Source organism: Delphinapterus leucas, chromosome 1, assembly GCF_059928025.1.
Source record: "Delphinapterus leucas isolate spDelLeu-1000000601 "Yukka" chromosome 1, BTC_Dleu_Yukka2, whole genome shotgun sequence".
NCBI classification, from domain to species: Eukaryota; Metazoa; Chordata; class Mammalia; order Artiodactyla; family Monodontidae; genus Delphinapterus; species Delphinapterus leucas.
The window spans coordinates 50,706,915-50,734,297 of NC_143129.1; the positions used below are offsets into that span (position 1 = coordinate 50,706,915).

The window sequence follows — 27,383 nt, forward strand, 5'->3', positions numbered from 1 at the left end:
ACAACATATACATATGATGTATGTTGTATATATACATATATATAGTGTGTGTATACACACACACACACACACAATGGAATATTTTTTCGGCCATGAGAAAGTAGGAAATTCTGCCGCTTGAAGCAACCTAAGAGAATCTATAGGACATTTTGCTAAGTGAAATAAGCCAGACAGAGAAAGACACATACTATATGATCTCTTATATGTGGAATTTAAAAAGAGGTGAACTCATAGAAACTGGTGGAATGGTGATTACCAGGGGCTGCGGGGTGGGGGAAATGGGGAGTTGCTGGTCAAAGGACACAAGCCTTCATTTATTAGATGAATAAGTTCTGGGAATCTAAAGTACAGCTTGGTGACTATTCTATTACTAATACTGTACTGCTGAGAGAGTAGATATTAAGTGTTCTCACTACACACTCACGAAGATGGTAACTATGTGAAGTGATGGATGTTAATTAACCTGATTGTAGTAATCATTTCACAAAGTATACATGTATCACATCATCACATTGTATACTTTAAACATATACAGTTTCGTCTCAATAAAGCTGGGAGACAAAAAGGAATAAAAAAGACAGAGTGGTACTGGCATAAGGATACACACTTAGGCAATGGAATAGAATTGAGATTAGAGAAACATACCCTTACAGCTACAGTCAAATGATTTTCAAAAAGACTGCCAAGCCATTCAATGGGGAAAGATCACTCTTTTCTATAAATGGTGCTGGTTCATTTTTAGGTTAAAAAGTAAATACAAATATAAATGCTATTATTCCCTTCTAGCATTAAAGAGATGGTCTTGGAAATCTGAATTTAGGTGAATGCTGTTCTAGAAGAATAATTAGTAAGGTAATAATATCTTATGTTAACAGTAAGAAGATGTCTGCATACTCCAAGCAGAAGATTGAATTCCATTCAACGTAACTAGTTTTTTCCTTTCTTCTAAAAGTTCTAGGCGTATATCATGCCAAAAACAAAATACCTTCTTCTGGACATACTGTGGGTCTAAATTTTGCCTATTATTTTAATCATTCAGAGTCATACATTCATTTTTCAAACTCTGGTTAAATTTGAATTAATACACAACTGATCTAAAAGTGATTTGGGTGAGATAATACACCTTAACCACCAAAATTATAATATAGTAAATAATAAATTCATCTATACCAAGAAAATAGTATAGTAGCGCCCAGAACTGAAGTTATCCTTTAAAAGAGAAAAAAAATTCCCTTATAATATTCTCAAGTCTCCTTTAAGCCACAAGTGAGTTATTAAGCAAAACACAGAAATGATATAGAAACCTTTTTTTAAGTGGGTGTTAGCAGATGTTAGCCAAGCAAATACTTTAAAATAATAAAATTAAATTAAGGGTTCTCTACTAATGTTTTAACCAGACAGCTAATACAGACTCAAGATGGTTCCCGGCCAACAGTAAAGACAGCAGGACTTTAGACATATTTGTTAAGATGTTGGTACAGTGAGAAGTGCCAGAAGCCAAATATGTGTTTGGCTGAAACAGTCATTAAGCTACTACTTACAGATGATGACTAGAAACCAGACACCAGGCTAAATTTTTCATGTCTAGTCTTGCATTTATTCCTCAGAACAACTTCCCTGATTATGGTATTATCTTCATCCTTCCCATTTTACAGATGAGAAAATGGGGCTTTTAAAAAGTTAACATCTAAGCCCACTGTCCTCCAGATATTACTTGAGGGTATAGGAGCCTAAATTCAGAGCTTTTAAGCACAATATCCTACTTCTGGGCACTTCACTTGGTTGCTTTTAGCTAGGAAATAATTAAGTGCAGATGAAATGAATGCTTGAGCCATTAGACCCCAAATAATCATTTGTTTGTGGAAACATCTGTCTCACTTGGCAAATATCTGAGGTTTAAATATAATTTCATAGTTTGGTCTAGAGAATTAGAACTTCCAGAATTATGAAACTTTGATCATCAAAAGGACCACCTACTGAGAGCCTCAGCCTTTTATAATTGACAGAACTCCGCCTGGAAAACACAGGAGATCATGAGACTATTCCCCTTCTCATGATCATGACTTCATCTTCTAGTCCAGCAGACCATGCACCCTTACTCCACCTTTTGGAAACACTTTTTTCCATGTTTGAGAAGAATGGAAGCTTCTACAATCTTTTTTATAGGAAAGCAAAATACTAAACTGAAAGCTGAGTTTCTTTGATTAAATAAATTGATAAATGAACTAAGTTAAATAAGAGTTGCTTCCCTATAGATTTTTCAATGTCCCTCAATATATAGCACCAGAATTAGATACAACACTTTGGAAGCATTCAGAGAGCAAGAATATAAGAGGGCTACTATAAGCTTCTGTTACTGACTTCTAAGGTTGATTAGCTTTATTATGAAACTGAATTATCAAATCTACAGTAATTGGAGAGAGCCATTAATACCTCAAGTATTTCAATGTGTGGTATCTTTAAGCCATTCTATCTCTATTCTTATGCAATTTTTCACGTCAGGTTAACTTGTCATTTTAACCTCTGAGGTCTTTTTGAAATCTATCAACCCTTAGAAATTCCTACACCTTTTTTAACAACTCCAGTTCTCACCGAAATTATTAATACAAGTATTGAAGAGGACAGAATCAAGTTTGGAGCCATTTTCATCCAACGTGACACTGCTGTCATGAGTGCCAAGATGATACACCAACTTTCTGTTCAGATTCCTATCACATGCTCTTAGCCAACTACTTCCTCCAAGTTGACCATTATCTGTATTAGATGAGAAATTCACTTCATCATTTATTCTCCCTTCAGGTTGATGAAATGGTATCCAGACAAGTCAAGATTGTATTAGATTAAACATTTTCAGCTACTAATATATCTTACCTCTATCCTATTGGTGATTTGTATGAAGAAGATTGTTTTATATTCTCCATCTAATTTGGTAGTTTTTTTTGGGGGGGGCATAGTTGCTTTACAATGTTGTGTTAGTTTCTGCTGTACAGCAAAGCAACTCAGTTATATGTATACACATATCCCCTCTTTTTTGGACCCATAAACAAGGTGAAAAGACAACCCTCAGAATGGGAGAAAATATTTGCAAATGAAGCAACTGACAAGGGATTAATCTCCAAAATGTACAAACAGCTCATGCAACTCAGTATCAAAAAAACAAACAACCCAATCAAAAAATGGGTGGAAGACCTAAATAGACATTTCTCCAAGGAAGACATACAGATGGCCAAGAGGCACACGAAGAGATGCTCAACATCACTAATTATTAGAGAAATGCAAATCAAAACTACAATGAGGTATCACCTCACACCGGTCAGAATGGCCATCATCAAAAAATCTACAAACAGTAAATGCTGGAGAAAAGGGAACCTTCCTACACTGTTGGTGGGAATGTAAATTGATACAGCCACTATGGAGAACAGTATGGAGGTTCCTTAAAATACTAAAAATAGAACTACCATACGGCCCAGCAATCCCACTACTGGGCATATACCCTGAGAAAACCATAATTTGGTAGTTTTTAATAAATCCTTACAATGACTAACCTTCTATTTCTCTTTCTTTTCACATTAACTCAGACATCTTCTAGCCTGCATCCCCTGTCTCTGATGATTTTCCATGTCAGTATGTACACTAATTGCATCTCCTGCTAACATACATTGTGTTACCATATTCAGACAGCATATTTATAGACTTGTGTTTTCTTAGGTAGTGAATCTGTTTATTCTTTTCTGTTGTTGCTAGGTAGTTGATGGGATACTTGATTTCTTCTATGGATTCTAGTTTTCAGTCATTCTTGACTACACCGGCAAGTCTCTAGGCCAGTCTTTACAGTCTGAGCCAACGTACCTCCACGTAATGGCACAGACTACTTGCATCAGAGATGCTGTTTCAGGAGATGTGGGAATGGGCCCAGGAAGCTGTACTTTTAACAAGCAATACCTATGATTTTTATGAACGCAAGTTGGAGAGCCTCAAACACTGAAGTTTGGTTCTTCCCAGTTCTGGAGACATATATTCTGTTCTTCATTACAGAGTCTTCATTTAAGTAATTTAAACCAGTCTAGAGAACAAAACCAAATCTTTCTTTTTGATAACTCCTGAAAGAGTAAAAGTGGGAAATATTTTACGTCTAATACCTCTAAACCTCAAAAGCACTCTGCAAGTCAGATACTCAGAGAGGTTAAATCGTTTGCTCAAGGTTACACAGATCATGTTTAGCACAGAATTTAAACTAAAGTCGGCATGACTCCAGTGCCTGAGATGACTACAACACATCATGCTATCCCACTCAACTATTTCCTTTAGCCAACAATGGAGATCAGATAAGGATTGAAACTGTTGGAAGGGAGGGAACAAATAGCCTGTATAAGGAGGAGAGAAGGAGACTCAGAGCAGAAAAACGGGGAAGGAGAACAAGCCCACCCCCAGCACACTCTTAGATGGAAGTGGAGGTCTGAGTATATGCTGGAGACAGCTGCCAAAGAACACTAGAAAGATATACAAGGCCCTATGAGGAACAAGGTAAATTCAAGGCAACTTAAGGGAGAGCAGGGTCAGCCTGTTCCCCAACCCTCAATTATAGTGAGACCATTCCAAGATGGTTACACTCAGATATTGGTCTTTAGGTTAATTATTCAATGGAAAAATAAAGGTCCTCTTAAGGAACACGGTTTGTGTGTATGACATCCATAAGTTAGGTGTTCATACTGGAAGAACTGGGGAAAGAAAAAGCTGGTTTATTGGAAACGTTTAGAGAACTGATGATATAAATCTTTTAACTGGGTGACTTAAATAAAAGAAAATATGTAAAGAAACAGATTAGAATTCAACGTTCAAACTAAATTTTTTCATTCACTTACTATTTACTCTTTCATTTGTTAAATATTTATTGACTGCCTGCTATATACCTGGAATTAAACTAAGTGCTGGAGTGTTCTTCTAGGTTAAGATTGCTCAGAAAATGTAGAGTAAATATATGAATGAATGGATGGACGGAATGAATGAATGAATAAAAGTTTAACAAGCAATCACGTGAATTAGAGAAAATGAACAACATGTACAATGAGAGCTTGGCTAGCTCTCTGCAAATATCCTTGGCTGAGTTAGGAAAGCTCAAGCCTACAATTCTTGGCCCTTTCTGATGAGCCTCTAGAGATGTGAAGTCTTACACTCAAGGTCAGGTAATCTTTCAAGTTTACCTGTGAAGCTGCAGTATTCATGAAGTGTTCCACAGCCAACCAGACTTTTTATTAAAGCACATGAGAGAAGATCCTGAGTCAAGAATAGCTTCTACTCACAAAATCCATCTTAGAGGCAAGCAGGATAATCACAGACAATGCGAAGGAAAAACCCTGCAACTTCTGGATTTTTTTTTTTTTTCAACAGACGTTATCTGTACAAAGTTATCAGTTGACAGAATTCAAATAATTAAAACACAGGGTAGTGCATTTATTTATTTATGAGCTCCAGCACCTCCTATTTGACAACCTGAAACCTGAAGATCTTGATATGAGCAATTATAATGAAAATAATGTAAAAAAAAATCTATATACTTTTCTTATACAGATTAAAATAAACACTTGCTTCTTTTATACTACAATTCAATAAAAATGGGCCCACTATGTTTTAAAAAAGCCACAGAAATACTCTTGTTAAGACGTGAAGATGCCATTACCATGCACATGCAGTTGAATGTGCTGTTGTGTTTCTCCAGCTGCATTGGTAGCCACACATGTGTATCTGCCAGCATCTTCCATGAGGGCTTTGGCAATTTGTAGAACTCGACCAGAAGACTGTATCTAATTGGGATCAGAAAGTATGGCAACATTTTGTACTTTATACTTGGACTTGAAAACATCTGCTGAATAGACAAACTCATTTAAATTTATAATATCTAGTTATATTTTTATGCCAGTATCTTAATTATATTTTGATAGATTAGAGCCAGATCACTTCATCATGCACAAGAAAATAGACTATTTTGATTGAAAAGCTTTTCTTAGTCATTGGAAAACACAAAACAGTGTTACCTAAGGCAAGCCTGCTGGTACAGTCATAAAACTCCACTGAATAAAAGACTTTAGCACTGCAACTATGAGGTATGTGATGAAAATTTAAGCTATTTGAAAAAAACATGGTCACATTTATGTAACACTTCATAAATAGTTTTAAAACAATCTTTTTTGATTAAATGGTCATGGGGGCCAGAAAAACAATAAAAATTATAAAATATGAGTAATGGAAATGCAGATAAATTTCCTTGACTGGTTTTCCTTATTTCCCTCTTAAACGCATTACAGCTAGCCTCTACCATTTTGGAACTGGTGATTCAGTGGTTATTTTTTGAAAATGATTATTCAGAGGTTACCAGTTAACTTCTAATCACAGCATGCAGCCGCCTAGGCAGTGAGCTCATACTCTCCTTCACCATCTACAGCATTTGGCGTTGTTGACTTCCTGCTCCTTCAGTCACTCTGCCCTCTGGGAGCTGAAGGTACAGCATTCCCTCAGTTCTCATTCTCTGACTTTCTTAGTAGGTTACTTTATGGAATCTGCTTCCTCTTCCTGTCCCATAAACAGGAAACTTAGCTTTCTGATAGTTTTCATCCAAACCCATGGCTGTGATGAAGAATCCCATGCAGACTCCTAAATTTACAGCATTGGCCTCAACTTCTCTCCTGAGCTTCCAGCTATCTGCTGGACAGGTTAGCACATGAAATTGAACAATACAAAACAAAGCTGTTTTCCTGTATTTCTAAACCAAATTCTCACTGCGTGTTTCCAATCCTGTTTAATGGCACCAGTCATCTGGGTTTCAAAGCCCACTTTGACTCTCTTAGCAATTATACCACTCTGTGTTTCTCAGACCCCGTCTCCATTCTCACAGCCACTGTGGGATTATAATGGCTCCTTAATTTATATGCCAGTGTCTCCAACCTCCCGAACTGTTAATCTGCCTTGCATACTGTTGCCAGAATAATTTATCTAAAATGCAAATTTGATCCTTTTACCAGTCCCCCTTCAAAGCTCATTCATGGCTCCCCACTTTGCCCAGAATGAAATCCGAACTCAGCAAAGCCTTCCAGGCTTACCGCATTCTGACCCCATAAGATCTTCTCTCCATACACTCCCACATAAACTCCCACGTAACTTATTCTTCATCCATACTGTACTAAACACGCTAAGTAGCACATTCATATACTTACACTTATTCATATACTTATTCATATACTTATATTCACTTCTAGACTTTTGCATACGGCCTTTAAGTGCAGTAATTTCTTAAGATTCTGAACTAGATCATTTTTTTTCTATTTCTTCTTACTCTTTATTCTGCCCTTGGATTAACTCATCTACGTCCATGCGTTTCAAATATGATCTGTGTGCCAATATCCCCAGCCAGAACTATCTTTTGAGCTCCAAGACCATATATTCAATGGTCTACCTGGCAACTCCGCTAGTTTATTTCAAGGTCAACTCAACACTCAGAAGTCTAAAACTCAAATCACAGTTATTCCCCCCAAACTTATCTTCCTCCAAAGTCTCCTTTCTCACTGGATGGCATCACTATTTATGTACTTGTGTAGATCAGCTTCCTACTAATTTTTCTTGATATTCTCCACTCCCTCACCTTTCATCAACAATCTATAATCAAGCCCTAATGATTTAACCAATAAATAACTCTCAAATATATCCATGCATCCTCATCTCTATGGCCAGCATGTGAGTCCAAATTTCTATCTTTTCTCTCTTAGACAAATGCAAATAAGTTCAATTAATTTCCACATATCTACTCTTGACTCCTACAATTCATTCTCCAAACGGGCCTAGGTAACTACTGAAAATATAAGCCTGATCATGTCACTCTTCTCTTAAAACTGTTCAAAAATTTCGCACTGTGAAATTCGCAAAGTGAAAATAAAATCATTAACATTACTTAAATGCCTCCTACCTGTCCTCTGGTCTCCTCTAATACCATTTCTCCCTTGCTCTTGGTTCCCTAATCCAATGGCTTGCTTTCACATTCTCAAGAGGTGTCATGCTCCCCTTTACTTTCAGTTGTTTGCCCATGCACATCTCCTCTGAAAGATTCTACTCATCTCTCTTCTATTAATTTGCCCACTTAACTCCATATGTTCTTCAGATCTCCGCTTAAAGACTTTCTCCATAAATTACCCTCCCTCACGCTGTTGGAGGAGGTCACTGAGAGGATGTGACCGCAGGGATGACCCGTGAGCTGGACTCAGGCATTTGGAGGCTCCTCATTCTCTCCCCATTTTTGGAATGTGCATTCCATCTTCTTTCCCAGTGCTAGAAACTGCCCAAGGACGCAGCCTTGAGATAGTAGTGTTATGTTGAGACCATCTGGACAGGATATATGACTGAACCCAGTTAAGATCTCTATATAAACTTTTAAGATTTGGTGGGCACGTGAGGAGATCTACTCATCTTGCAGTCATCCAAGACAAGCCTAGTAAGTAAGTTCCCTTGCTTATTAAACCTGCCCCCTACCAATCTGGAGTGCTGTGCCTCTTTCTTAGATCTCTCTCTGCTCTCTCTGAATAGGGGGCCGATTTCAAATGACACCCGGGAAGCTCCAGGGGTTGCAAACCAACACACGCTCAAAGGCTTTCCTCATTATCTGTTCTTATACCTCTCTATACTGTCTCCTAAAATTACTCATCACAGTTTGCAATTATACTTTTGTACGATTGTATGATAAATATCTGTCTCCCAGGTAAACAGCTGTTTACCTGCTCTGTGTTAGAAGGCTACACAGTAAATCTTTTGTTAGCGCAAATATGTGAGATTAGTTCCATTGAATTTGCAATAGGAATGATAAATGAACAGATATCCATCACTTCTGCCGGGAGAAGAACTTGGCACATCCCTTGTTACTGAAACCTACCTCAAGCAAAGCTCAAACCCACGTTAGTCAATTAACTTGATCTTAGTAGCAAAATCCATTAATTATTTTAATTGTATCATGTAGATTACTCAGGTTTGCAATCTACCTATTAATTCAACAAATATGTACTGAGATATAGTTATATGCCTGGGACTATACTCAATATGAAAGATACACAAGTGAACTTATTCATAGAGACTGAGTCTCTGCCATCATGATGTTTATAAACTAAACTATGTTTTTCAAGAAACCATTTCACTTAGGTTTATGTATCAATAGATATAATTCTACCTTAATTGTGGTCAATGGTGAATATACTGAGGATACTCTGACTTACTTAGTACTGATGAACTATTCATCCATAAGATACTAGTTTTTAAATAATTAAAATAGGCATAAACTGAAATAATAAAAATACCAACCACTATGTTAAAATTAACATCATTGTTATTAGTCTTTAATTAATTCCATTTTTCAAATCAAAATATTAAGTTAAATTCTGAAAAATCCTAAGGAAAACACATATTGTTTTAGTACATTTCCTGCAAAGTCTATCCAACAGGAAAATCTATAATTAAGAAAGGAGAATATGATAGCTCCATATATAGCTTTCTCATCTTGGGCAAAATAATATTCATACTTACTTTGAGGTTTCCTTGGGCAGTGTTGACAGGTTGGCCATCTTTTAACCATGTAATGGATGGCTTTGGAATGCCACTGGCTATGCACTGCAACGTGATGGGCTTATACCTTACTACAGCTCTCTCAGAAAGCCCTGAGGATTTGATTGTTGGAGGAACTAGATTTAAGAAAAAGAGAGGAGAAGAAAGGAAAGAAGGAAGAATAAAGGAAGTGAGGGAGGGAGCAAAAACTATAATCAGTGGGATCAAACACTTAAAAGTCTGTATCCAAGAACTTGAAACTTCAAAATTTAGAAAAGGGCAGAGGCCTATTTTAACAAACAGAATAATTTCATTCCATGCATTTCACTTATAGCTTTTAGCAATTTTAGAGATTACTTATTTCTTAACTAGGGGTCTCTAATTCTCCAGAGAATAAGCGAAGTGTATTTACAGCAACTGCAATCCACATGTATGTTTGGTTTACAACCTCTTGGTGTGTTTTCCCAATCTACTATGACCTGCCCTTTCTCTAGAACTGCCTCACTAAATCGGGGTGGGTTTCCAGTACCCATATTTATACCACATGACTCTGTCCCCAGCAAGGCTGATTAAATCCAGGATAGTAACCTGATTTAAGCTGGGCCTGCCAGATTCCCTCCCTCAAGAATTGGAATTGAGACTGAGAAACAGCATTAGCTGTATTCCATCAAAATGCAGGAAAAAACCAGTCCGCCTGGGAATAATGAAGTTGATGTTCATAGAAACCTCTACTTGTGGCTTCCAAACACTCTCCAGTTTCTCATTCCAGTCCCTCCCTTCCCAAGGTCTGCTGGCAAGTGAGATACCTAATACCCTGGCAGAGGGTTGCTTCTGTCATTAGACTAATGGTTCTAACCCTATTGTACCAGTTCCATGAGTGCACTTATGTGCCCTGGATCCTGCATAACACCCTCAGCCTCCATTTCTGGAAATGACTTTATTCACACTCCCTCCTGTTTTGGCTGAACCTTTGAACACTCGTATCCCCCCTTTATTTGAAATTTGCTGCCTGCCTCTTCTATCTTCTTTGATCTCATTGCTCAGACCCTCACATTCTATGCAGAATATACCTCTTACCATTTAAATCCTGTCTCAGTTCATTCACATGATACCTCTTGGTTAAATCTTCTGTGTTAGTAAAGTGCCTTAAAATTTTCCAATATCTAATTCAAATTTGATCCAAATTCTCTCTCAAATTAGCACTACTTTCCACAACTCAAGATTTATCCAGATTACTGAGCTAAGTTCTGAATTAGATACTGAAACAATGCATAAATGAATTTTCAGTGAAATGCTCCTTCTTCAGCATACCATGAACAGTCACTTCAAATTCCTTCTTGTGGTCCCCAGCAGTGTTTGTTGCTACACACCGATAAAGGCCTGTGTCTGACACTTGAGCCTGGGCAATAACCAGTTTGTGTCCATTTAGTAAGATCTTGAATCCATCCCTTTCATCAATTAGCTGGCCATCTTTCAGCCACCTACAGAAATAAGGCAAAAAGAAGTCTGGAGACATATTTTAAATAACTATGTTCCTAACTATATCTTAAATAACTATGTTCCTAAAGCAATCTATCTATCTTGGAGGAACTACATTTATTCATATATTCGACGTATATACTTACATATGTGTATGTATATGTGTATATATGTATATATGATACATTTATATATATGTATTCTCAATTATGTACTTGCCTAATTTCCCATCTGCTCACTCTAATAAAATAAACTGTAAATAGGGAAAAGAAAAAGGAAACCTAGTTTAACAAAGAAGCTGGCATATTATTGGAACCCAAGAACTATGTGTACAGTTCTTCATTCTTCTATTAATGCTGGGCTACAGAAAGAGGCAAATGCCCCTACATATCACTCACTTCAAATGTTTAAATAATATTAACCAACAAAACACACATAATCTTAAAACATCTGTAAAATAAAATCCTAAAATCATATAGCATTATAATTTTTAATTTATTATGAATTATCACTTTCCGTTTAGTTTTATAATCATGTGTGAACATATTTTAGCCCCAAAGTTAGCTGAGTATCTGTTCCTTTGCATATCCCATAGCACTTTGGAAATGAAAGATAAGTGTTGAAGAAATACTTTGTGAATGAAGGAATGAGAAAAAAGTATTGGTAATCATGTATTCATGTTAACTTCCACTATTCCTTAATACGTCTGGCATACTGTTTTAAATTCTGTTGTTCATTTAACATTTCAGTGCTTCAGGAAGATCTGACAGATACTGCTTAATAGTCTGTCTCTATGAACTGAAAATGTAATTTTTAAGAGCATATAACGAAGTCTTCTAATTGAGATTTATGGGCCCTGTGAGTATCAGATAAAAGTTGCCTTGAATATAGAGTACGTCTTTTAAAAGAGGGATATAATTAGTATAATTTTATAAATCACTTTTGAATGACACAGAACCTCTTTCAAGACAGCTCTAAAACACTCAAATAAAGAAGTGGGAGATATTTAGAAGACATACCAAAACCCTTACATGATAGTTGGTGGAGGAGAGCCTGTCACTTGACAATCTAGCTCCAGCAAGTTATTAACCATCACAATGAAGTAAGACATTTCATCTCCTCCTTCTATAGCTGGTGGCACTAGAAAACAGCAAGGATGTAACATACAAAGAAATGTTTACAAGAAAAAATATAGCATCACTTTAAGCAATACTAAGTTGCACTTAGAAGGCTGATAAGTATCATAGTCATTTGGTACATGAAGGAGACTTCAGAAATGTATTGTAAAATACCTTTTACAATACACATTTGCCACGATCAATAAATATACTTTCGACACACTGTGAATTTTTCTCAGTTAATCTAGCTCTATGGGGCTGATGATGCCATCAAAACATAAAGTTGATTCATATTTTATGTTGCTTATTTTCATAAGAATAAGATAAGGGAACCTCAAAAATTGGGCCTGCATTGAAAGCCTTCAATTTATAAAGAAATAGAGATGTAAGGTTACAAGATGACTTTCCAAGTGCCACAGACTAAGTTTCCTATTGTTTAACACAGTGCTCATGACAAGAGGCCATGCTGTCACTCACTACAGTCAGATATTGTCACAAATGTAAAAAGGCATCTACCTACTTACAAAGTGTACCTATCAGGGCAAGTGGAAGATTTATGTGGGTTTTTAGATCTTGGGACTCTGGTGATCAATTCACCACTCAGTAATGTGTAGTCCAGAGTTGAACAGATCACTAAACCTTCTCTAAGATTGTTTTATTATTCCATGAACACAAAAGCATTTAATAAACTAGTCAGGTTTTGCTATGAATATGAGAATACAGGTGGCAGCATCCTCATTTACCTAGGACGTCAACTTCGTATTTGATTTCCTTTTCTCCTGCCACACTGGTAGCCACACATATATACTGTCCCCTGTCGACTTCTAGGGCACCCATGATTTCTAGTTTCTTCCCACCAGCTTCTATGCGGATGTTGTTACTCGCTTTCACAGGTACACCGTCTTTCAACCAGGTGAGAACTGGAGGAGGGTTGCCAGCAGCTTTACATTCCAGTGTCAACGAATGAGCAATAACCACTTGCTTATTGAGAGGCGCAGCCAAGTCACCTTCAATCATTGGAGGAACTACGCAGAAAAGAGTAATATTTCAGGCAATTCTTTAAAATCCTCATGAAATAAAGAGGATTCTTTTCATTTTTAACTCACGTAGTTTGACTACAGAAACTACCTATATGTCCATCTCCCCCTAAGCTACCGAGGAAAGAATTTCTTGGTTCAGCTTATCTGCAATCAGTCTAAATATTGTCGGATACTCTATACTGTGTCTGGCTTAAAAAGGACAAATTGGAGAGAATGAGCTTAGTCCTAAGAACTACTTTACCTTCTCCGTAAAAATCAGATGGTCTAGATTCCCTAGTGCCATAGGCAGATGGTTGACTGAATGAATGGGCCACTTCTTGCTCACCTTAGCTTTTAAAAATATTTTTCCAAATCATGAGACAAATTCTTCTAATTCCAATGTATGCATATCAAAGACAACCCAACCCAACAGGGATTTATTAGTGAACAAATTGCATGTTGCCATATTAGAAAGCATAGGCAGAAAAGTACATAATTAAAACATATATTTTTTTCCTTACCATAGACATCCACATGGAATGATTTTTCAGCAGTCCCAGCAACATTGGTTACTTGACACTTATATGTTGCTGAATCAGAGACCTGTGCTCGAGGGATATGAAGAAATTGTCCTTTATCAATATAAACTGCTTGTGAGCTGGATATGATTGGCTGGCCGTCTTTATACCAAGTAATAACAGGCATTGGAAGTCCCCGTGTTTCACATTCCAGTTTAATTATGCTGTTGATCAGTGCTGATATTTCTGTAGTGACATTCCCTCCTTTAATACTAGGTGGAACTACAAAGGATTTCAGAACAGAAACAAGTCTTCTAAGTTTTAGCATCTGCATCAAAGTCTCAAACGCTATAGATATTTAAATAATGCATTAAAGTAAATATGAATTAAAGACAATTAGGAAGTCTGTGATTTACCTATTGATAATTAGTTGCCTGTTTTGTCAAAACAATCTTCATCACTGTCCTTTTGGGTTTCAGATTTCAGGAAAAGCAGAAAGTCAGTTTTCATTTCAGGGGTTCATTTAAGCCCAATAGATCATATTACAGTAACTAAGAAAGTCATGTTTAACAAACAAAGCAAAACAAAATAAATCCCACTTAAAGTAAATACAATAAGTTTGAAATGAGGCCAAGGGAGCAAAAATGTCAGATGAGGTACAACTGCATGCCCTTTCCCCAGGAAATACAAAAGGCCTAAATGCTTTCAGATCCAGCTACTGGTAATAGCTGTGGAGTCTTTAACTTTTGCTTCTTCTTATTTTTTTTTTTTTTGGAACCGCCACAGAGAGTTCATTCACTCAATTATACTCATCTAATTGGCTACATGTGTATCTTTCATAATTCAGTAACCACATGTCTGGACTCTCACACCACATGAGGACTCTGCTGCTGGAAAAACACCACCACTGACTCAAGCTCTGCTACATGCTCTGAACACGATCATTCCAGGATTGTGCTATCACTGCAATAACTTAAAATAAATTAAATGGCATGTGCCTGAATTTGAGTGCTTTAATTTTTTAAAATAAACTTTTATTTTAGAAGAGAATGTTTTTCTTATGTTTGGACTAGGGTTATGGGTTTTGGAAGCACGATCACGGAGTACCATTCTCATCAGTCATATCAAGGGTACACACTATCAACACAGCTTATCACTGATGATGTTGACCTTGACCACCTGGTTGAGGTAGATTTTGCTAGGTTCCTCCACTGTAAAGTTACTCTCTTTTGCCCTTTTGAAAAGAATCACTCTTCCCAGCCCATATATATGAGGGGGAGAGCTATTCTACTTCCTCGAGAAGGGAATACCTACATAATTTATCATCTGGAATTCTTCTGTATGAGAGATTAGTCTCTCTTCCCCAATTTATTTCTTTATATCAATATGCACTCATGGAGATTCATTTTATACTTTGGGTATAATCCAATACTACATTATTTATTTTATTGTTCAAATTGTTCCAGTTATAGCCTTTGGGAGCTATTCCAACCGGCCCTATGTCCCTTTGACATACTCACATCATATTATTTTAGTATTTTCTTATTTTCTGGCCCTACTACATGCTCCAGGCTCATCTTTATACTCTCTGCCCCAGCCTTAGAATTAACTATTTCTCCTAGAAGCTCTGGTTCTTTTTAGTGGAAAAGAATATTAGAAAACAGTATCTAGATCTGAGTGGAATTCATTAATGTTTTCTGATAATTGTTCTTAGAACTAGTTCATAGTGACAAACATTGATATACATAACTTTTTCCTCACACATAAATGAAGGCAAGATCTACTATACAGGCATACTTCCTTTTACTGTGCTTTGCCGACACTGTATTTTTCACAAACTGAAGGTCTGTGGCAGGTCTGCACTGAGCAAGTCTATTGGCACTATTTTCCAACAGCATTGGCTCACCTCCTGTCTTTGTCACATTTTGGTATTTCTATCAATATTTCAAACTTTTTCATTATTATTATATTTGCTGTGGAGATCTATGATCAGAGATTTTATTTTATTTTTTTAGTGATCATGATGGATTCTTTAATAAAAATATCATCTTTTTTTTTAACATCTTTATTGGAGTATAATTGCTGTACAATAGTGTGTTAGTTCCTGCTTTATAACAAAGTAAATCAGCTATACATATACATATATCCCCATATCTCTTCCCTCTTATGTCTCCCTCCCTCCCACTCTCCCTATCCCACCCCTCCAGGCGGTCACAAAGCACCGAGTTGATCTCCCTGTGCTATGCAGCTGCTTCCCACTAGCTATTTTACATTTGGTAGTGTATATATGTCCATGCCACTCTCTCACTTTGTCTCATCTTACCCTTCCCCCTGCCCGTGTCCTCAAGTCCATTCTCTGGGAGGTCTGCGTCTTTATTCCCATCTTGCCCCTAGGTTCTTCATCACCTTTTTTTTTTTTAGATTCCATATATATGTGTTAGCATACAGTATTTGTCTTTCTCTTTCTGACTTACTTCACTCTGTATGACAGACTCTAGGTCCATCCACCTCACTGCAAATAACTCAATTTTGTTTCTTTTTATGGCTGAGTAATATTCCATTGTATATATGTGCCACATCCTATGTATCCATTCATCTGCTGATGGGCACTTAGGTTGCTTCCATGTTCTGGCTATTGTAAATAGAGCTGCAATGAACACTGGGGTGCATGTGTCTTTTTGAATTATGGTTTTCTCAGGGTATATGCCCAGTAGTGGGATTGCTGGGTCATATGGTAGTTCTATTTTTAGTATTTTAAGGAACCTCCATACTGTTCTCCACAGTGGCTGTATCAATTTACATTCCCACCAACAATGCAAGAGGGTTCTCTTTTCTCCACACCCTCTCCAGCATTTATTGTTTGTAGATTTTTTGATGATGGCCATTCTGACTGGTGTGCGATGACATCTCATTGTAGTTTTGATTTGCATTTCTCTAATGATTAACGATGTTGAGCATTCTTTCATGTGTTTGTTGGCAATCTGTATATCTGATCAGAGATTTTAATGTTACTACTATGACTTGCTAAAGGCTCAGATGATGGTTAGTATTTTTCAGCAATAAAGTATTTTTAAATTAAGGTGTGTACTTTTTTTAGACATAATGCTTTTGTACATTTAATAGACTATAGTATAGTGTAAACATAACTTTTATTTGCACTGGGAAACCAAAAAACATTTGTGTGACTCGCTTTATTGCAATATTTGCTTTATTGTGGTGGTCTGGAACAGAACCTGCAATATCTCAGAGGTATGCCTGTATTGTGAGGTAAATTTGATGGTGGAATAATTTTTCTATAAGGTAGCTTACTATATAAATCAGGGCAGCCAATTATGGCCCACAGGCCAGGCATCAAGATGCTGAACTAAGCACAGTTTTTGCATTTTTAAATGACTGGAAAAAATCAAAATAATGATAATATTTTGTGACATGTAAAAATTATATGAAATTCAAACTTCAGCACCTATTAAGTTTTATTGGAATATGGTCATGCTCATTTGTTTATGTACTGTCTATGGCTACTTTCACTTCTACAATGGCAGAGTTAAATTGTTGCAATAAATACCAAATGTGGTGTTCTCATTGCTTCTCACTGTTGCTCAGCTCACCATAAATTTCAGTGACACAATTATAAGCCAACAGCATTTCAAGTACCATAAATATCACCATACCGTGATATTTTACTTTACTTTTATTACCAGTGCATACTCCCCGTGTCAAAACACACAAAAGAAAGAAAAGTAAGCTTTAAAACGTGACATTTTTAAAGCACGGAACAGTGGTGGATTATTTTGTTATTAGGTTCAATGGCAAAGCACTGAGTTTATTTTTTAATAACACTATAGCTGTTTAGAAAAAATACAGTGTACACTAACTCTATTAGCCTAAGCACTCATCGCAATATATCCCATTCAAAGAAAAACAACCGATAAATTAATATAAAATGGAATGTCTCATTAGGCAGAATTTCTTCACAAAGATAAAAAGTCAAAATGAGGCTACCATCTAAGTTTCTGAGTGGCTCATTTGTTAGCCAAGGAAGGAGAGCCATTTACCAACAGTGATTTAATTAAATCAAGAATGACTGCATTAGCAAACAATTATGCCTAAACTAATCAATTTGTTTAAGATGATCAGCCTTTCCATAAGAAAAACTGCTTGAAGAGTTGAGAAAACTGACAATATCAATAGCCTTTTTTTTTTTTAAAAGGCAACTTTTCTGAACAGTATTCTTGGCTCTTGACAAATTGACAGATGTTACTGATACTGCTTAGCTGTCTTTTATTTGAGGAGTCAATGCCACGGTGAAGAAACTGAAGAATTAGTCTCTAAGAATAGTCTGCATGGAACAACTACAGACAAAAATATTTTCAAAGAAGTTGAAAAAGCATTAATTTATTACAACCTGAAGTGGAATCTGCTAAGATGTGCTACAACTGATAGTGATAAAAATACGTGTGGGGCAGAAAAAGGTTTAGAGAAATTTACAAATTTTACATTTTGAATTTATTAAAATGTAAACTTCTAAAAGTCTATCGTTATTCCTTGTTCTATTCATCAGCACTTGTGTAAAATATTCATGTGTTATTGAATGGGGTCCATGGGGTATTTTACTTGCTCTTATGGACTTAAATATCATCAGTTCCATGAATTTTTGTCAGAAGTAGAAGGTGAATATAATGACTTGTTCTACCTTATAGCAGCTTAATGTCTTAATGGTGGTAAAGTTACATTTTAACTTTTGGAGCTTAGGACTGAGACTGAATTTTTTCTGAATGAGAATTGTCCTCAAACACTATTATTGAGTACTGAATGATTCTGGAATTTAGTTTTGCCATAAACTTGACAATGTTTCTTAGTAAATTCAACATAAACTTACCAGATAAAACCAGCACTTGAATGCAAAATCTATACTGTTAGTACTCATTCTGTTGTTTTAATCACAAGTAATGTCAAGCTCCTCTACACATTTTCCATGCTGTCAAACAAAATTCAGATCTCGATTCCCCTACAAATTTGCAGTGAATATATTTTCTGAGCTCAACTTTCAGTTTCAACAATGTTTGTCAAACTTTGATGCAAATGCAAATGAAATTTCCACATTTTAAGTTCTTTTACCTCTGAAAACAAGGGCCTTCCATCTAACCTTCAATTGGAATTGATTAATTGGGAGTAGAATGGCAGGCCAAAAGTCAAATATCAAGAGAATATAACAGAATTCTGCAAATGCCTTTCAAGTAATGAATATGATCAATTAAAATCTTATGTTTGTGAAATGATATTAGTATTTGACAGTATCTACAGTATCTGCATGAAAAGACATTTTCAAAAATGAAATACATAAAATCTCATTACATACCAGTATTAACAGATGAACATCTGCATTTAATTTTGGTGACAGGAATCATTAACTTTGAACTCTAATTAAGTAAAATGTTATCCCTCCAAAAGAAATCCATTCTCATTAGGAGACTTGTAATACAACAAATTTGACAATTTTTAAAATTACAAGAAAAATAGAATATCGTGAATAAACAATTGGTAGACATTTCTTTCTATTTTGTTATGTAAGTACCTACATAATGTCCTTGATTTTGCCTCACAGTCTGCAAAGCCTAAAATATTTACCAACTTGCCCTTTATAAAAAAGGTATGTCAAGTCCTGCTATAGACAATTAATTAATTTCAATTCAAGCCACCATTTTGAAATCTTAAGAAAGAACATTTTACTCAGACTTTAAATTTTGATTTGAGCCTATTGATGGAATCTGGAAACATACATCAAATTTTTAGCTGAAATTGTCTAAATAAACTGGCTAGCCTAATTAGTTGGATGATACATTAATGAAGTCAAGAACAGATGGGAACTCTACCTAATGCACTGTGGTAACCTAAATGGGAGGGAAGTCCAGAAGGGAGGGGATATGTATGGCTGATTCATTTTGTTGTGCAGTGGTGGCTAACACAACATTGTAAAACAACCATACTCCAATAAAAACTAATAAAAGTAAACAAATTAAATTAAAAAAATGAAGTCAAGAACATAGGTTCAAACAACGCCTTACCCTCCATGAATGCTTTACAAAGGAATATCACTTGTATTGAAAAGAGTTCATTTTAAAAGTCTGTATTTATGAAATTGAGAAACAAATTACTCAAAGAACATTTCCAGCTGAAAGCAGAACAATAAACCATCTACTGTTTAAATCTGCCAGATAAATATTTCTTCCTGTTTCAATTTAATTCATATATACTTTTATGAGACCTGTACTTCTGTTTGAGGAAGGGTGTTACAGGTAAATGTTATGAACCCACTGCACATTAAAATGTACCATGTATATACACTCAAAGACTTTTATACCATTTGGGGAAACTCTCAGACCTCTGAAACTTATGCACGGACTGCAGGTTAAAAATCTTTGCCTCAGAACTACTAGCTATGAATCTGCAGTCTCCCCATAGGTTATTAAAGCTCTTTATTTCCTTTTTTTTCACATTCATTCCCCACCCCCCATTTCCCTTCCATCCCTTTTATTTTTCATCATATTTTGTCTCCATTTCTTCCCTAATTCAGGCACAATGTGCATTTCTGCCTTTCAGATGCATTGGACCCACCTGCTTTTTCCTCATGTTAGTATGTAAATAAAGAAAATGAATGAATAAACTGCATTATGAACCACATTCTCAACCTGAAATCTATATAAATATTTCTCACAGCCCAAGTATGGCATCTGTTTCATTTATTCTTAGGAATAAAAGCATTTTCACAAGTGAAATAAAATAAGCTTAAGATTACCCACTCAGAGGTGCAGACAAGCTTGCTAGAGAGGAAGTGGCATTATTTCCTGAATTACTGAATACTTAAAACTTCACAGTGTTACAGTGCCTTTCATCTCAGACAATCTAAGAAGGTTTAATCATTACAAAGCCCTCTCTTCTCGGTGCCTCAGGGCATCATACCAAATGAACAAGAAAATCTGAAATGAAAGAACTCAACTCCTATGGAAATAGGAGTCTTATTGAATCACCAAAATGTATTCATCACATTCTTTGGCAACAATACAACAATGTAGAGAAAACTATTCGACAGCTTAGGGGAAATATTGCACCTATTGTTTAAAAGGTTGGTTCTGGTAGGAGGCCAATGGTAGCAATAACACTTTTGTTTAACTTGGATGCCTGTACAGCTAATCTTTCAGTAACATTACTGTTTTTCGGAGTACATGTCTGTTCACGACTGATTTCTTCCACAGGCTTCTATTTGTAGAGAGAAATGATTTAAAAGCCTGCATTAAATAAAATTTCTTTGATTCAGGAAAGCTATTTGAACTTTATATAAAGACTACTAACATTAAAAAAGGGAAATTTGCAATTCAGTGAAGTTATATAGAAATCAAGCCAGATTCTACATATATTTCAAGTTGCAAGACAATACAATCACTAAGTAGATAATAATAAATGAATAATATTCATTGAACTTTTACTGTAAGCTGGGAAATATAAAGTATCTAGCAATTGATCCTCACAATAATATTATTAAGTAGGTACTATTATTGTCCCCATTTTATAGATGAGATCGAAGCTCAGAGGGGTCAGGCAATTTGTCCAAAGTTGCAAAGTTAGTAAGTGGCAGAAGCTGGGTCTGAACCCAAGTCCACTTACCTCAGAAGCCCAAGTTCCTTTTTTTTTTTTTTTAATTTTTATTGGGGTATAGTTGATTTACAATGTTGTGTTAGTTTCAGGTGTACAGCAAAGTGAATCTGTTATACATATACATATGTCCACTCTTTCTGTTTTGTTTTTTTTTTTTTTAGATTCTTTTCCCATATAGGCCATTACAGAGTACTGAGTAGAGTTCCCTGTGCTATACAGCGGGGTCTCATTAGTTATCTACTTTATACATAGTAGCGTGTATGTGTCAGTCCCGGTCTCCCAATTTATCCTCCCACCACCTCCCCACCTAACCTCTGGTAACCGTAAGTTTGTTTTCTACATCTGTGACTCAAACCATCACCGTCCAACAGAATTATAATTAAGACCACATATATAATTTTAAATTTCCTAGTAGCCACATTAAAAAGTAGGAAAATAATACATTTTACTTAGTCCAATATATCTAAAATATTATCATTTCAGATGTAATCAATGTAAAATTATTACTTAGGTATCTTACATTATATTTCCATATTAAGTCTTTGATATCTGGTGTGTATTTTATACTTACAGCTTGTCTCAATTTGGACTAGCCACATTTCCAATGCTCAACAGTCATGTGTGGCTGGTGCCTACCATACTGAACAGTGTATCACTAGACAATTCATTCACTGAGCAAGTATTTCTTGAGAGCTACTGTGTATCAGACATTAAAGTGGAGAACATGCAAAACAAGGCCCTGCTTTTATGAAGTTTAGCTTCCTTTGAGAGAAATAGCAAATAAGTAAATAAACCCATAAGTAAGCAACTACACTATCAGACAGTGATCCGTGCTATAAAGAAAACTAGGACAACGTAATAGAGAGTGATGACGTGATTGGTTTGGTTTGGGAAGATCCTACAAGGAAGTGACATTCCTGAGGTATCTAAACTTTCCCTGAGTGTCAAACGCTATACAAAGCAGAAGACAGTGCAGGAAGTAGAGCCACAATAAGCATGACTGGCCTAACGAGTCCTATTCCTTTCTATCATGCAATTCTTTGTGCCTGCAACATAATGTTCAAGTGCCTTCCTATGGCTCCTGGCATAAAAAATAAATGACTTTGGCAGTCACCTTCCTCAGGGGATATTGAGAATTTTAGTGAAATGAGGGCTACGTACCTCTGATGGGGACTTAACTGAGAGAAAATAGCAGCACAGCCTAAAACATTTAAAATATTACCATGTGGTCTGAATAAAGGCCAAGATGCAATGAAAATAGAATAATTGAGTTGCTCTCATACCATCATCTTCATTCTATTTCATGCATCTCTACTCTTTTTAGAGCTTTTTAAAAACCGCTTTAGGGATACAGACATTTGATTTATGTTACACTAACAAATCAGGGCATAACTTGACCTCTTAAGTGAGGTCATATGAAAATCACTAGACCCCTTGAAGAAATCCATACTTAATGATAAAATACATTAAAATTGGATGCAATGTTCTAGCCTAAAACACATGAAAATAGGCTTTTTCTTTTAAAGTAAGTAGCATTCCAAATTACTTATATTGAATCAAAGAGCAGTTAACAGTAGAGCAAACCCTGATTTTTAATGTATAATGAGAACTGATAATAACAGTAAAAAGCATAAGAACGTCACACTTACTATAGATAGTCAGTTTTATATCCTTGGCTTGTTTGCCAGCTGCATTAGACACAGTACACTGGTAGCGTCCCTTGTCACTTCTTCGTGCATTCTTTAAATGTAAAATTTGTCCTTTGTCTAGAAGTTCAATATTAGAGTCTCCCAAAAATAAAGGCCTAGAAAAAGTAAAATTTTATTCCATGGGCCCATTTTTGTTATCCTAAATGTTTTCTCTTTTATTAACCATAAGAAAAATCATTAAACCATATGAATTTAAAAATATGAATCAAAGTTGAATTTTTTAGTATGAATCTAAAAAAATACAATGATATGATTAAGTACTTCTGTTCAGAAGAACAGAATTATTAAACCACTTTACTAATGAAAGTAGATAATTATCACTTTGAGACAAAACTTCACTTAAACTTAAATTAAATGAATAATATTAAATTATTAAATTGAACTTCATTTCAAACTTAAATTTTTGAATAATATTAATACAAAACTTTATTTCTTTCATTCATCCCCCCACTTTTTTTTTTTTGGTTTACAAAGCCAAAATTTCTACCATCATTCAGAAAAGAAAAACTAAGTGTACAGGAGCTTCAAGCTAAGCAATATTATTTGTAAACTAATATTATAACACCTGGAAAAATATTTACAATAGAATGAATGGTTATTACTTACTAAAGACAATGATCATGTCAATTTTCCTAAAAAGTAGATATTGTAATAAATATAAATGCTTTTATAATCATAAATACTGAAAGATATTTACCCCAAAGGCAGCTCATATATATTTGTCAAGGAAGTCTTCTTCTACTATATGGAGTCATTTACTAACTACTATAAAATGCTTACTTTATGTTTGGCAGCAGCTTTATTTAATACTTAAAACATCATGGTAATTAAAGTCTATGATATCTTAAGAGTCATGCCTTTAAAATCCATTGATCTTCTTTCAGGAAGACCCATAGCCAGTTTTTAAAAAGCTGCAGTGAACTAGCCCCATGATAAATAGATGCACTGCTATATTAATAAGCCACCAATCAGACTACAAGGTTAAATGGAAACACATTTAATTTTCTGTGGTAGCATCCCATACTATTCCTTGGTATGACTCTTTTAAGTTCTCTAAAGCTAAGAGAATAAAGTACCTTACTTTAATGCATTTTAACTGTTTAAAGAAGTGGAATACTTGATAATGCTACTCAAATTGAAGTAACTTTAAAACTTTCACTGATTGTTAATTATGCAAGTAACACAAAAATTGAAACAAACAAAAAACCATTATAATAAGAAAAGGTCTCCTTGTATTAGCCCTAATGTGAGTCTTTTCTCTAGACTTCTTACGATTGTCAGTTTAGTTTGTGTTCTTCCACGTGTTTTTCTAAACATTTTTCACCCATAAATGTATTGCTAGAGGAATCTAAAGTTGTTATACATAAATGGTTTGTATTATTGTTCTACTTTTCACTTGACAATAGCTATGGAGATAGTTTTGGTACATATAGCCTGATCTTACTCTTTTGAATTGCTGTCCAGTGTTTCATAATAAGACAATGCCATACGTCATCTATCCTCTCTCCCAATGTCAAGCTTTAAGCAGTTTTCACTTTTCTGCTTTCAGTGTTTCAGGGAGTATTCAGGGAGTCAAGCCTTCCTGCAGAACAGATGACCGGCTTCCCTGTCCTAGACACCAGAAGTGCCATTGCTACATTATAGCATATGAGCATTTAAATTTTAATAGATATCAACAAATTGCCTTTCAGAGTACTAATTTACATTGTCCCATCAGAGTCCTATATCCTGATTTCCCATACTCTAAGCCAACACTTGATATTTTTCGAACCTCTACTTTTTCTTGCCAAACTAACCTATGAAAAACAAAATCATATTATTTTGCTCACCTTCTCCAAATTATTGAAGGTAAGCATCTTTTAATATATTTATTGATTAACTATATAACTTCTTAATTCCCTGTTTATACCCTCCACACATTTTTCTATGTTGTTTGTCTTTCTTATTGACATATAAAAAGTTTTTACACAATCCTTTTTTTTATACACTGAAAACCTTTACTCTTTGCTATTTAGGTCTTAGACAGCTGCTTTCAGAAATTATAATAATACACAAGGGCTAAGAGAAACATCTAATTGCTCTTTTGTGGTTGTTCCTTTTTGACCATATATTAAACTAGCTTAAGCATGCATCTTGCTGTCATAAGCAAGTTTTCCTTTTTAATAATTCAAACAATTCCATGTAAAGACAAGATTATCTCTGTACTTGGATCTTGCATTTTTCATTCTTAGCCCTTAGTGTATATTTAGTGTATAATAAATGTGAGTTCCTCTGTGTCTCTGAAATAAATTCCCAGCATTTATGAAGTCCTACAATTCATAAATTCATAAATTTGAGACCATTTTTGAACAATATTGTTTTTCCTTCATGTTCATTTAATAATATTCTATGTGGTAAGATAATTAAGAGGGGGAAAATCCACATCTATTTCTAAACAATTGGATCCTTGTAACAAATACAGAAGAGGTACTCACTTGCCATCTTTGAACCAGTGAATAATGGGAAAGGGAGTGCCTTTGACTTGGCATTCAAGGGTGGTATCCTGGTTGAGGACAACTGAGACTTCACTTGGGAAGCTGGTACCTATTATGGTGGGTGGGACTTGAACAAAGACATTTTATCATGAAAATCTATGACTTAGCAAAAAGAGCGGGGAGTGAGAGAAGATAATGATTTCTATAATATTTCAACAAGATCTTAATGTTAAAAGTAAAATACCATAAAATAATCCCTTTCATATCACATCTGCAGACCCAAATGTCAAATTTAAACATAGGAACACGTTCATGAAAGATCTGATAGCAAGACAATTACTTGGAAGAATTATAGTAGTAAAGAACTCATTTTGAGGAGTATCAAATCAATGTACAAAAGGAGTTTAGAATATAAATGAGCAGTCAAGCTCATATAATGAAATTTACTACTGCTATACGTTTTTAGATAATGAATGACATAGTCAATGACAATCTTATAATGTTTAAATTCTACCATAGTACTGTTTGAAATATATTACCCTTGTCTCTTTTAAAGGGCTCCTATGCTAAAATTGTAAATGAGATATAATGTGAAAAGATTGTACTAGTTTTTATTCTCGGAATTATAAAGCATATTAAAGAGCTCCCATAAACTTCCCTGGTCTTTGAATCCTCCCCCTTTATATCACACGACGGTGCTTGATCTTAATCTTCAGAGCAATGATCAGCCATTAAAGGGTTTCAATAAGGGAGGGCTGTGATCAAATTTGTTTTAAGACCACACTGGCTTCTGAATGAAGATCGGATTCCAGTGGCAAATAATGGATGAAGGGGAGTAGTTAGGAGGTTATTACATTAATTCAGCTTATAAATTATAATTAACATGGAATTAAGAAGCAGATTTAACAGGATGTAGACAGATTTACAGAGTCAGGGAGAGGGAGGTAGGAAGAATGAGTATCAGGTTGTGTCAGAAGCAAGTGGATGGATGGAGGTGCTGGTCACTATGATGGGGGTCACTGAATGTGACCAGAACAGGCATTTACTGAGACCTTTCAGTTTTCTATGCCACTGAGATATTCAAGCCAAGATATTGTAGAGGAGAGCAGATATATCACCTGAGAGCTCAGGGAAGAAGTCTGAGTTGGAGATAAAAATGTGGGAGTCATCAGTGCACAGACAGCAGTCAAAGTCATGAGAGTAAATGAGTGCCAAGAGAAATAATGCCAATGAGACTAATGATAGAAAAGATCACTTGTTTTTATAACCTATACTTAAATAAAATAATGGTAATTTTAGCAGAGGAAATTCAAAGTACTTCCGGCTTTGAGAAGACTTGAGAGAGAACTTTTATGTTTTAGCAGTTTACAAACGGTAATTCTAATGCAGCATCATTCCCAGACCTCACTTCCACTCCAGACTTACAAATCATATGCCCTTTCGATGAGCAAAACATTGAAAAGGAAGGAAGTCATTTTATCACAAAGTAAGCTTTAATAAGCAAATATAATCTCACGAACTAAACTTATAAAAATTTTATGATTATGATTAAAACATTTTAAATCTCAATTTATTACAGCTGCTACCCATTCTCAGCATTCTCCCCACTTAATTAGAATCAGGGCTGAGATTGTTTAGTTATAGGAATTAATTAGAATGCAGGGGAGGGTGAATTTACTACCTTCCTCAGTTCAAGTACAACCTAGCAGCTTTAGGAGATGTTGGCAACATGAATGAATTTTACTGTGCATCATCCTGTATAGTTACTTCCCAAAGAATTTCCTGACCACATCATTAGAGAAATTAACAAGAGCAGTAATTTAGTATTTTCTGTACAAGA

The 27,383-nt window shown here is 35.4% G+C and overlaps 1 protein-coding gene across 1 annotated transcript in view; it reads right to left on the minus strand.

The window, feature by feature from the left end:
• The window catches only part of HMCN1 (hemicentin 1), a 528,232-nt gene that overhangs the window by 218,031 nt on the left and 282,818 nt on the right, over positions 1-27,383 (minus strand). Inside the window, exons 29-36 of the mRNA XM_022593376.3 lie at positions 25,544-25,670; positions 23,010-23,164; positions 13,711-13,989; positions 12,914-13,195; positions 12,084-12,192; positions 10,885-11,054; positions 9,556-9,710; positions 5,678-5,801 (exon numbers count right to left, since the gene is read on the minus strand). Coding sequence (XP_022449084.2) covers positions 5,678-5,801; positions 9,556-9,710; positions 10,885-11,054; positions 12,084-12,192; positions 12,914-13,195; positions 13,711-13,989; positions 23,010-23,164; positions 25,544-25,670 — 1,401 coding nt within the window. The remainder of the gene's footprint in view (positions 1-5,677; positions 5,802-9,555; positions 9,711-10,884; positions 11,055-12,083; positions 12,193-12,913; positions 13,196-13,710; positions 13,990-23,009; positions 23,165-25,543; positions 25,671-27,383) is intronic.